Source organism: Eleutherodactylus coqui, chromosome 12, assembly GCF_035609145.1.
Source record: "Eleutherodactylus coqui strain aEleCoq1 chromosome 12, aEleCoq1.hap1, whole genome shotgun sequence".
Classification (NCBI taxonomy): Eukaryota; Metazoa; Chordata; class Amphibia; order Anura; family Eleutherodactylidae; genus Eleutherodactylus; species Eleutherodactylus coqui.
In genome coordinates, this window is record NC_089848.1 from 88,931,593 (window position 1) to 88,944,335 (window position 12,743).

Here is a 12,743-nt window from a genome sequence, read left to right on the forward strand (position 1 = left end):
ACTTGCGCTTGCGCTCCAACACTTGCGCTAGCGACGGCTGGACAGTGCGCTGAGAGACATTGGTGGATGGGGCCGAGGACAGCGGAGGTGAGGGTGTGGGTGCAGGCCAGGAGACGGTAGTGCCTGTGTCCTGAGAGGGGGGTTGGATCTCAGTGGCAGGTTGGGGCACAGGGGGAGAGGCAGCGGTGCAAATCGGAGGCGGTGAACGGCCTTCGTCCCACCTTGTCAGGTGCTTGGCCATCATATGTCTGCGCATGCTGGTGGTGGTGGCTCCCCGGCTGATCTTGGCGCGACAAAGGTTGCACACCACTGTTCGTCGGTCGTCTGTACTCTCAGTGAAAAACTGCCAGACTTTTGAGCACCTCGGCCTCTGCAGGGTGGCATGGCGCGAGGGGGTGCTTTGGGAAACAGTTGGTGGATTATTCGGTCTGGCCCTGCCTCTACCCCTGGCCACCGCACTGCCTCTTCCAACCTGCCCTGCTGCTGCACTTGCCTCCCCCTCTGAAGACCTGTCCTCAGTAGGCGTAGCAAACCAGGTGGGGTCCGTCACCTCATCGTCCTGCTGCTCTTCCTCCGAATCCTCTGTGCGCTCCTCCCTCGGACTTACTCCAATTACTACTACCTGAGTGATAGACAACTGTGTCTCATCGTCATCGTCCTCCTCACCCACTGAAAGCTCTTGAGACAGTTGCCGGAAGTCCCCAGCCTCATCCCCCGGACCCCGGGAACTTTCCAAAGGTTGGGCATCGGTCACGACAAACTCCTCCAGTGGGAGAGGATTCGGAACCATTGCTGCCCATTCTGGGCAGGGGCCCGAGAACAGTTCCTGGGAGTCTGCCTGCTCCTCAGAATGTGTCATTGTAATGGAGTGAGGAGGCTGGGAGGAAGGAGGAGCAGCAGCCAGAGGATTCAGAGTTGCAGCAGTGGACGGCGCAGAACTCTGGGTGGTCGATAGATTGCTGGATGCACTTTCTGCCATCCATGACAGGACCTGCTCACACTGCTCATTTTCTAATAAAGGTCTACCGCGTGGACCCATTAATTGTGAGATGAATGTGGGGACGCCAGAAACGTGCCTCTCTCCTAATCCCGCAGCAGTCGGCTGCAATACACCTGGATCAGGAGCTCGGCCTGTGCCCACACCCTGACTTGGGCCTCTGCGTCCTCGCCCGTGTCCACGTCCTCTAGGCCTACCCCTACCCCTCAGCATGGTGTATTACCAGTAGTGCAGAAACAGAACGCTGTAATTAAATGTGCCGCTTATTGGCCTGTGGTTGGAGGCTGACTTCGCTTACGGAACGCACGGCAGAGCCAGGAAAGAATTTTGCGCAAGCCTGCTGTAACACTTAGCTGGCTGCGTATGAATTAGGACAACTACCCCCAGCAAAGATGCAGTACACTGAGGACAGTCACAGGCAGCCCAAGTAGATTTTTTTTCCCAAATTTTTTTGCAAAAGCCCACTGCCTATATAGACTGTATATGTCTTTCACTGTCCCTGCCTCACCACTACTGGCCCTGGACTATGTAAAATTACTGCAGGACGCAATGCTCTGGACGCAATGCTCTGCACGGCCGATATAAAAATAAAAAAAAAGTGCAACACTGCAAAAAGCAGCCTCAACAGTACTGCACACAGTCAGATGTGGCCCTAAGAAGGACCGTTGGGGTTCTTGAAGCCTAAAATCAATCCTAACACTCTCCCTATAGCAGCTCTGGCATCAGCAGCACTTTACCTGATGTCTGTCAGAATGCATCTGTGGCGAGCCGCGGGAGGGGCCGATTTATATACCCGGGTGACACCTGATCTCGCCAGCCACTCACTGCAGGGGGGTGGTATAGGGCTTGAACGTCGCAGGGGGAAGTTGTAATGCCTTCCCTGTCTTTCTATTGGCCAGAAAAGAGCGCTAACGTCTCAGAGATGAAAGTGAAAGTAACTCGAACATCGCGTGGTGCTCGCCTCTAGTAATGAGCATCTCGAACACGCTAATACTCAAACGAGTATCAAGCTCGGACGAGTACGTTCGCTCATCTCTTGTATTGAGCCTTACCCAGAAAAAAAAGTGAGCTAGGAAGCCGTGAATTGCAGGGAGTACTTGTCTGTTTGTCTATATTCAATGATGCAAAAATCAACTACCTGTGATTTTAACTTATCTTTTCTTTCCGGTCCATAGTGAACATGGCCGCATCTCCAAAAAAGGTTCAGTGCGGAAGAGCAGAGGACCATAATGAGGTTCCTGTTTCTCCAAGGGGAAGGTGTGAAGCAGATCCATGATGAAATGTCACAAGCTTTGGGTGACCGCGGCCCTTTATATGCAACAGTTAACGTTGGGTTGTAAATTTTAAAAATGTTCATTTCGGTGTTGAAAGTGAGAAAACGAGTGGAAGGCCGGTCTCCGTGCCTGCAAGTGTGAAAGCCATCCATGATATGATCATGGAGGACCGCCGAATATCAGCCAGGAGGATTGCTACATATCTGGGGATATCACGGGAGAGAGTTGGGAATGAGAAAGCCTACAGCCAAGTGGATCCCAAACAGAAGAGGAAACGTGGAGACATTGGCAGCTGTTTTGGAGCCTTTTGCAAGAAAGGAGTCAGATTTCCTGGACAAACTGGTTGCTGGTGATGAGACACGGATCTACTGTTATGATCCAGAGACAAAGGAACAGTCTAAGGAATGGAGGCACAGTGGTTCCCCCAGGCCAAAGAAGTTCCATGTACAAAGGTCAGCACAGAAGCAAATGGCAACCATTTTTTGGGATAAGAAGGGAGTTCTGCTCGTGGACCTCCCAAAGGGTTCAACCATCAATTCAGCATATTACTGTTTGTTATGGACAAAGCTGAGGCTAAATATTAAGAAAAACATCGAAGAAAGCTCTCCAAAGGTGTCATCCTGTTGCAAGACAATTCCCCGTCACACACTGCAGGGGGCAAAATTTCAAAAATGACCTCCTTAGGTTTTCAACTGATGCCCCATCCACCCTATTCGCCCGACAGTGTTCTATCTGACTGCCATCTGTTCCACAATCTCAAAAAAACAGCTAAAGGGACAACGGTTTTGGAGGCAACTAACACTGCAGATGGGTGGTTTGACCAATAGTTGGAAGAATTCTATTTGCAGGGGCTTAAAAGCTGCAGGAGCGACGAATCAAGCGCACTGACATCCTGGGGGAATATGTAGAATAGTGCGTCAGTTTCAGTTTCCTAGATCAATTTTTTCTGGCTCAGGCTCAATACTTATCAGCACCCCCTATTATTATTATTTCTAATGATTAACAAAAAATATTAAACCTTAATTTTTATCTTTTTACTTAGTCCCCACAGGGGACTTGAACTTACAACAGTTTGATCGCACCTAAATCTAAGTAGACATGACCACTTGAGGAGAAAGAGGCTGGGATTTTCAGATAGAAAGGAATAACTAACCAAGCTAATTATATACATTGGTGGGCTAGCTACATAATAAATGGGGGGGGGGGGGGGGAATAAAAAAAATCGCTGGAGTGGTCCTTTAAAGAAGTTGCCTCATGAAGATAACTTCTGTACGCATGCTCTATAAGTACATATGGACATCATAGGGGGGGTGGGGGGGAGCTCTCGCTTGTGACCCCACCACAATACAATCCCTATAAAGAAATACCTTGGAACAGTCCTACAATGTGTGCATTGGGCCTATCCTACCTGCTGGAAGAAAAGAGCTGCAAACCCGGGGACACAAGATTTTACTTTAGAAATCTTGCCTTGATCTCGAGTTACATTTCATCTTATACACATCCAAGGCTGCAGTTTGTCCGAGATCCTATATTACTCTGGAAATGTAGTTTTCTTTTTCTACACCAGACTCTTGTGCAATCTCTAGATTAAAGACTACATCTCTCGCAATCCACAGAACGTGCTCTGCAGAGACACTGAACCAGCAGGGGGCTCCAGGGAGAAACAAGGTTATACAGGCTGAATGCCAGCAAGAAGGCAGCAGAAATCTAGAGGAAAATAAAGTGTGAGCCTAATGTAATTAAAGATCATTACTTGTTAAAGGGGGTTTCTGGTTCAATACCCCATTAGAGAATTCTGAGGGCCTCCTTCGTGACCCTCATCTGCTAGCTAGAGTGGAGAACAGCTCCCAAGATCATGTCTCGCTCAGATGGACCCGCATTTACTCACATTCTTCTTTGATGTACGTTATAACATACAAGAGGACTCACCGACCGTACGATGCAGCAGAGATCGCAGAAGCTCCACCTCCGTGCTCAGCTCGGCCAGACGATAGTGCACGATCTGGTTGTCCAGCACCGGTTGGTTAAAGATTTTCCTGTTCCTTGTGTAGTCCACAGTTTCTTGTATGATCTTTTCCATGGGAGTCAAAACTGAGATTGAAATAAGAACATGTAAGAAAATAGGCTTAAAAAGGAGCTTTCCACCCTCTTTTTCATTAATGATCTATCCTCTGTATAGGCCATTAGTAGTAGATGGACGGGGGTCCGCCGCTTGGGATCCCATCCATCAGCTGATCGTCTGGCCCACTGTCAGTACAGCCAGCCAGATATTGGCATCAGCGGTCAGCATAGAAAGTGGGGGCACTGCCTTCACTCCCATTGAAACCAATGGGAGAGCCGCGCTGCTACTCCACTGCCTGCGTTGTAGCTGGTCAGGACTTCACATCCAGCCTCACCAGGAGAAGCAGGAAATAGAGTAGCAGCGCAGCGCTTCAATTGATTTCAATGGGGGTGAAGCCTGTGCCCGCACTTCCTCCCTGGTTTGCTGATGACATCATCTGGCCTGCTACACTGGACAGTGGGCCCGGACAATCAGCTGATGGGTCCCAAGCGGTGGACACATGTCTGTCAACTACTGATTACCGACCCAGAGGATAGGTCATCATGGGAAAAAAAGGGCAAAAAAACCAGCCCCCTCCTAGAAGACCCTTTGCTGGCTTTTTTTTTCTTCAAAATTCACATATTTTTTCATATTCCTTTAAATGTGTTTTTAGAGCCCCTCTTAAATATAGATGCTCAGACCAGACCTTTTAAGCTAATGCAGAAACAGAAAGGAACAAACAATTTGAATTCTGAAGTTTCTAAAAGGGAAAAGTTTAGTGCAGAGCCATTCAGCGCTTAATAAAAGCATGACTGCACTGCGTGTGGCTGCCAGCGCTGCCTCTGCGTATACATTAGCGCCTTAGAAAGTGGAAATATCGAGAAGGCCTGAGATATTGTCTCCATCAGTACTCCGGAAACAAGTGCAAAGAATGTTGTGGCGTTTTGGGTCAATTTGTAAAAGGTTCCATTCACTTTCATATGTTGCGGACAGATTTTGAATACATAGGTAACAATACAAATTAAGTAGAAGAATGAAGTAATAGATGGTTGTAAGAATGTCTCAGACTGTAAATGTCTTGATTAAAATAAAAAAAATAATCACTCCTCCCCCCCCCCCCTAAAATCCCACAAAGTACCTTACAGCAATATAGACTGAACTTTAGAAAAAGGTATGAGTATTAGGGCAATGGGGAAAATAAATGAAAAAAAAATAGTGCTGACTGCTATTGGGCCAGTGGTGAGAGGGGCCAGCTTAATGTTACATAGTCAAAGTTGCAGCCATCGAGGTGGGAGGGGAGGGGTGTTCAGAGCATACAGATTTTCACAGTGTGGTCAGCTCCCTCTAGTGGTGATTGCAGACAATCAGAATTTTATCCTTTAGAAATGGAACTCTCTGACCTATTACAAATACTATAAAGAGGTGTTACCCTTGTAGCCAGGGGTATAACAAAGATCCATAGGTCTGCCATAGGTATTAGCCCGTGCCAGAGGACAAACACTCACAGGCAATGCGAAGTATTCCAAAGCATATCAGTGATGAAAAAAGAGAAAAGAAAGTTTGCTAAATTAAAATATCCTCCCCTCACAAAAATCTCCATTAAAAATATATATTTTTTAAAAATAGTAAACAAAAGAGAAATAGATTAATAGTAATGTGCATGGCTTGTAAAAAATTGCAAACAACCATGGCAAAAAAAAAAAATAAAATTAAAAAGTTAAAATCATTAAAATAAGATAATGGTGTAAAATAGAAAAAAAAAAATCAATAATCACATTTCCAGTGGCCCCCCCACTGTCCGATCCCAGAAGGGACAACAGCGGTCATTGTCTGTTGATCACTCAAGCAACTGATCAGCCAATCACTGGCCTCAGTGGGTGCATGGACGGCACGTGACCACTGCAGGATCGGAGCAGCATCTCTGGATAGAGGTCGCCATTGGAAAGGTAAGTATTTATTGAATTTCTACCTTTATCTGCTATCTGCAATCTCTACGGTTTTTTTTTGTGGAAATATTGAAAAATCCTTTATGTTATACAATCTATACCCCAAAATACAACTACTGCAAAAAAAAAAAAACAAGCTTTGTTGGAATGCTCAGTCCTGAAGACCCAATTTAGGTAAGTTCTTAAGGGGTTAGAAAAAATTGCATGTGCTTCTTGATGGCTTTCTTCTGAAGATCTGAAGTACATGTAATTCTGACCAATTTGCAAAAACAGAAGTAATCAGGAAGGGGGGAGGGGGGCAAATACTTTTTAAAACAATATTAAAAAAAATAAAAATTTATTAGGGATAATAAATGAGATGCGAAAAAAGGGTTAATGCTCAGTAGGTTGGAGCTGTCTGGGTGTGCCTGACCGTCTGCACATCTGCAGTGAAGCAAGAAGAAAATGATGTACTCTCGTAGGGACGGATCTGTGTCACCTCCATCTACACTGGACACCATGTATTACATCTCACGGTGTACTCAGCCCTGTCTCGATGTGACACGCTGCCATTTAAGACATCATACTACTACATATTTTTCCTACTTAGACAGATATTCCCTGGCCGCTGACAGCTCAGTGGAACACCAGCCACGTACGTCATTGCCAGAAAGACCAAACTCCTATTTATATACTATTTGGAAGAGGAAACGTCTGATCCCTCCAACTACTATGTAATAATATTCCTTCACCGGGGTCAATGGGTTCTAACTTTGACGACAATAGCCACATCACCATATCTACTAAGAATAGTCCAGGAACCTCTAAGACAGTGGTCTCTAACCTGTGATTCTCCAGTTGCTCACAGGCTAGTAGATTAAGGAATGGAGCAGACATTGCAGTAAAACAGAACAGTCTTTATGTGGCAGCTGAATCAGAGGTACGGTCTTTTTTACCTGGCACAGTTTCAGAACGTTGCAACACAATTTCAATACTTGGCCATGCTATCTCTAGAACTCAGCGACACAGACTTGACTTCTCAGCCCTTGGGCACAACCCTAAAGGTTGAAAGGTCACTATGGTGATGGACTATGAGATTCGCCAAAATTTGAACCAACATGATTGCATTTGCCAAAATGTGTGCCAAATTTCAGAACATGGGGACTGAGCATGCTCAGAAGAAGTGTATTGATTGGCTGAAGCACACAGATAAAAGAAACAATTTCTTGCTGCACAACAGAAGAAAGTAGGCTATTATACAGAGTCTGGAGGTGAAAAGGCTTCTCAGAGAGTGCAGGGTGCTTAGGGTGTGTGAGAGGAGCTGCTACCTGCAAGTGGAAGGCGGAGGGCAGAAGCAGCAAGAGCAGAGAGCCTATGTGTGAAGGCACTATTTGGAGAGGAGCAATGAGAAGAGCAACTGGAGACTGTGGTTCCAGCTTTCTGGAACCCAAGAGGAGAAAGTGGCAGCACTATTACCCAGTGAGGCATCTGGACTGTAATCAGGAGCAAAGAGGACAATGCATTACAGTTGCCTAAAGCAATCTGGGTCAGGGGAAGCAACAATTCCCATGCATCACTATTTTAAGTGAGGCCGGTCTCGGTTCCAGTACTATGTGTGCACACAGTAGAGACATAGCAACCAACCGGCCTGTTGTGTCCAAGAGCATTATGCCAAAGGAATTGGACTGCTCAACAAAGTGCATTGCTTGCAGTTACGGACTGAGTTGAACTGTGTTAACCCTTTTCAAGACAAACGGTGTTAGGTTGCGTAGTTAGTTTTTCTGGTCTACAAGAAAAATCTTGGTACAGCATTCTTGATGCTGTGCTTCTGGCACTATTCTGTATTGTGCACAAAGTGTTGTTAATCTTGGGGGTAAGTTAGCTGTAGCTAGTGTGAGGCAGGACATTAGTCCTATGTGGTTTGGCAACACTGCTGTGTAGCTTGTAGGTGGAAGAGTTAAAAGCTTTTCAGCATCTATGAAAGCTGAGTGCCGAAATACCTTTGAAGTAGACTTCAGCAAAGGCTGTTACACTCCCCCAGGGGGTCTCTGATGTCCTACAACCCTGCTTAAGCCAGAGCTAGAACATGTTTATATCAGTAGGTAAGGGCAGGAACAGGCTTCACACCCCAATGAGCTTCTCCGCCCCATTTCTTGAAGGCAATAACCAGACCTGATAACTTTTGGGGCCAAAAGTTAACAAAATGTCATTTGCTCGAGACAGAGAAAAAATGTAATTTAAAAGTTATGAAAGATCTGTACGGCGCAGCCCGCTGACACGGGTATTTTGTGAAATGTTGCATCACTGCGAATAAGATGCAGGGACTCCCATCTTTGCGGGATGCCCAGAAACTGAGAATCGCGTATCTCGGACAGGATACAGCCGAGTCTACTAAAAATATGCCAGGCCTATATTCCCGATCAGCTAACCGCATGTAATGATATGACCAAAAAGTAGGGAATTATGATTTTTCAGAGTTCCTATAATCCCAACCCTCCCTTCTCTGTGCGATCTCAAAGGGGGCGGGGAGCTGTGTACTGAGGGATCTTTTAAAAGTGGGAGCCCAAAGACCCCAAATGGTCAGCCCCCTGGAGTGCACCCTGCATGCGGACTGGCCGGATTCTCCTTTCCGTGTGGCTCCACACATAAGAATGGTAACACTCTTACCTTAATGCCTGTTATTTTTCTGTCTGTGAATATCTTATGCAAGTCTCTTGCCGATTATCTAGTAACATCCTTTTTGTATTTTTCTGTAAATAAGCACTGCTCCTTTTTGAGACTTAAACTTTAAATTAATTAGTGAACCTCGTCCGTGTTAACATGAAACCATATTCTCTGAGGACTGTATTCATAATTCATAAATCGGGTCCAGTGCCCGTGAACATTGGTGGTGGCAGCAGTTAAGCATTTTGTATGTATATTGCAGAGCTCTGGAGTGTGTTAGAACGGATCAGGTGGATGATTTGAGCTTTTGCTTTGCATGCGTGCAGGAGCCCGGGAAAGCTGGGTACAAATCAGCCTGTATTCTAACGACTGCCAACTTGCAATACTGCAGAATGATCGAGAACAGAGGCAGGATCGATAGGTATCATCCCTTCTCCTCTCTCCTCTCTCCTCTAGTCCAGTATGGGACATATTGGTGTGCAGTGCAGGGCCAGGCGTATTGCTGTAGACTTCTGGCCGTAGGTGATGGTCGCTTGTCCGGTGTCTCGGAAAGTTGGGTATCAGTCACTCCACAATCTATGCCTCCTCCTCGCCTTGCTACATGACAGCTAGTGCTAGGGTGTTTAGCAGAAAAAGTTCAACTACTTAATCCTCATTATATTGCTCGCTTATATATTTTTTTACTAAATAAATATTGCATATTTTTGGTCCTCCTCCTGTATCGTATCCTGAATCATCACCCACAACATGGAAAAGTCACAGTTAGAGATGAGCGAGTACGTTCGGATGAAGCAGTTATTCAAGCGAGCATCTCTCTTCTCGAGTAACTGCTTACTGGTCCGAGCAGGCTTGGTGGGGCAGCGTGGGGGGGGGGAGAAATCTCTCTCACTCCCCCCCCCCCCCCCCGCTTCCCCCTGAGCCTGCTCGGACCAGTAAGCAGTTACTCAAGAAGAGCGATGCTCGCTTGAATAACTGCTTTATCCGAGCATGCTCGTTCATCTCTAGTCACAGTCTCTTTAATTACTCAGCAGGCCTGACATAACTCCGTGGACATACTCCATTTACAGTCTCTTAATGGTAGACTTTCTTTCTTTCTGCAACGCAGCAGGTCATCGATTTTAGCTCCATAAACTCAGTCCAGACTGACTGGCTTCCACACAGCACAGAGCTTTCAGCTGCACCAAACCTCTTAGTAAACATTTCAGGACTCGTTTGCAACCGTGCAATTGCAGGCTGCACTCAACTTCTGCTCAGACCAATTGAAATGGCATGTGCACTCCACCACCGCAGCCAAAGTAACATCTTGCGTGTCACATCTAGCCATTTGTACCAAACATAGGAACCATGCTGTGGGATGAGAAATGTCCTATCATTTGTCCATTAGACCACACATGAACGATCCAGCACGGGGACCAATTATGAAGACTTTAGAATGGTCACCGGATTGGATCAAGACCACTCATACGACATCCACAGAAGCCATGATAGTGCCCACTAAATCAATTACATTAAACATTTACAGTAAAACCTCTACTAGCATTGACATCTACCAAGACCGAGTTTTTTAGCAAAAATTTGTCTCTAGTAACATTGGTAGCCTCTAATAGAAACATGTGCTGGCCCACGTGACCTTGCTGCTGAACCCACGTAATCTCCTGCTTGGTGTCTCCTCCTCCTGATGCTAATGCAACCCACCCTTCTCCATCATCGGCTATGGGTAATACACTAGTACAGAACAGTACTGTACAATTGCACTCCAATGTAACAGCACAGAGAACACAGTGATAACGCTGAGGACAGATAATGATGTCACGTGCAGTCCTATGTAACAGCACAGAGAACACAGTGATAACGCTGAGGACAGATTATGTACTGTAGTACAGCAGATGTCACCTGCAGTCCTATGTAACAGCGCAGAGAACACCGGGATAACGCTGAGGACAGATAATGATGTCACTTGCAGTCCTATCTAACAGCACAGAGAACACAGTGATAACACTGAGGACAAAAAATGATATCACCTGAAGTCCTATGTAACAGGACAGAGAACACAGTGAGAACGCTGAGGACAAATGATGCAGTAGATGTGACTCACAGTTCCATGTAACACCACAGATAACACAAAGTGATAACGCTGAGGACAGATAATGATGTCACTTGCACTCCTATGTAACAGTACAGAGAACACAGTGATAACACTGAGAACAAATGATGATGTCACCTGCAGTCCTATGTAACAGCACAGAGAACACAGTGATAACGCTGAGGACAGATGATGTAGTAGATGTGACTTGCAGTCCTAGATAACACCACAGATAACACACAGTAACATGTGTAATAACATGTTAAATGTTCATTTATTCTTTGCAGTAGTCTTTTATATTCATTTATTATTGTTTTTGGTAGTAAAGACCATATTTATTCTCCATTAGATGTGGTTTGGTGTGTTCTTTGGAATGTCTAGAACAAATTCATTGGATTTACATTGATCCCTTTGAAAATAATTACCTTGAGTAGCAACGGTTTCAGGTAAAGCAAATTGCTTTCGGACGGATTACCAACGTTAGTAGAGGTTTTACTGTACATTAGTTATAGCATTTAGTCAACTGCTGTACACTACGTTAACTTTTTCATCCTAGGAAACGGCAACTCCCAGCAAACCTTGACAGCCACAGGCCGAAAGAGTGCAACTTCTGCTTACCGTTAGCTGCACCCCACATTCTCTCCTCCTGGAACTGCAGCATCTGATAGATGAACCCCATGCCTTCCTCGCCTATCAAATATTTACTCGGTACCCTGACGTCCTCGAAAAATATTTGAGCCGTATCTGATGACTTCATGCCCATTTTGTCAATCTTCTTTGTGACGTGGACACCTATAAGGAATATAATAGTACAATATTAATGTATTTATTTCCTGCTGCACATACAATTATTAGGTGATAAAATGGTTCAGTCACTTCAAAGTGAAGGTCCAACCTTGAACGCCATTTTTTATCCCAATTCTGTGCTGTATAATTTCTTTCTAGCTGTTGGAGCGCCGTGTAACAGAAGGAGAGCTCCAAATCCCCTACATAGACATTAAAGGAAGCCTGTCACCCATGTTTCTCCCCTATCTACAAAACCTACCCATACCTTTGGTATAATTCTTCGGCCTCCATGGCCCTGAAATCATTCTTTTCAGTTGGCATGCTATACGCAGATTAACACCAAACCATTCAATGGACGGTTCAGCTGCATTATGCATTTAACTAAGGCTGGATTCAGACGACTGTATATCGGCTCGGTTTTCACGCCAAGGCGATATACTGTGTCCTCATCTGCGGACGGGAAGGAACTGAGCTCCCCCCCCCCTCTCTGCCTCCTCTCCACCCCTCCGCACTATTTGCAATGAAAGGAGGCAGGACGGAGGCGGGGCTAAGTTCCGAGAATTAACCCTGCCCCCGTCCCGCCTCTCCCCATTGCAAATAGTGCAGAGGGGCGGAGAGGAGGCAGAGAGGGGGCGGGAGCACTGCTCCTGGCTCTTCCAGGCTCCCCCCCTGCAGAGAGAGATGACGTATATCGGCTGGGCGTGAAAACCCAACCGATATATGTTCGTCTGAATCCAGCCTAATAATACAGTATGCAGTAAGCTCCCTCTGGTGTAGCTGCAAGTAGCTAGAATTATATCATTTAAAGGCTATGAAAACCTTTATGCATGAAAACTCAATGCACACGTATCTTACTAAGACCCTGCAGAAAACGTGATGTAATTACAGTGGATATAAAAGTCTACCAACACCAATTAAAATGCCATGTTTTTGTCATTTTAAAAAATCAGAATCATTTCAGAAGTCTTTCCAC

At 45.6% G+C, this 12,743-nt stretch overlaps 1 protein-coding gene across 2 annotated transcripts in view; it reads right to left on the bottom strand.

The window, feature by feature from the left end:
• Positions 1–12,743, bottom strand: part of LOC136586445 (probable acyl-CoA dehydrogenase 6) — a 94,090-nt gene that overhangs the window by 12,771 nt on the left and 68,576 nt on the right. For both annotated transcript variants that reach the window (XM_066584532.1, XM_066584531.1), the window contains 2 exons: positions 11,603–11,776; positions 4,201–4,362 (listed from right to left, as the gene is read on the bottom strand). In XM_066584532.1, the coding sequence (XP_066440629.1) occupies positions 4,201–4,362; positions 11,603–11,776 (336 nt within the window). The remainder of the gene's footprint in view (positions 1–4,200; positions 4,363–11,602; positions 11,777–12,743) is intronic.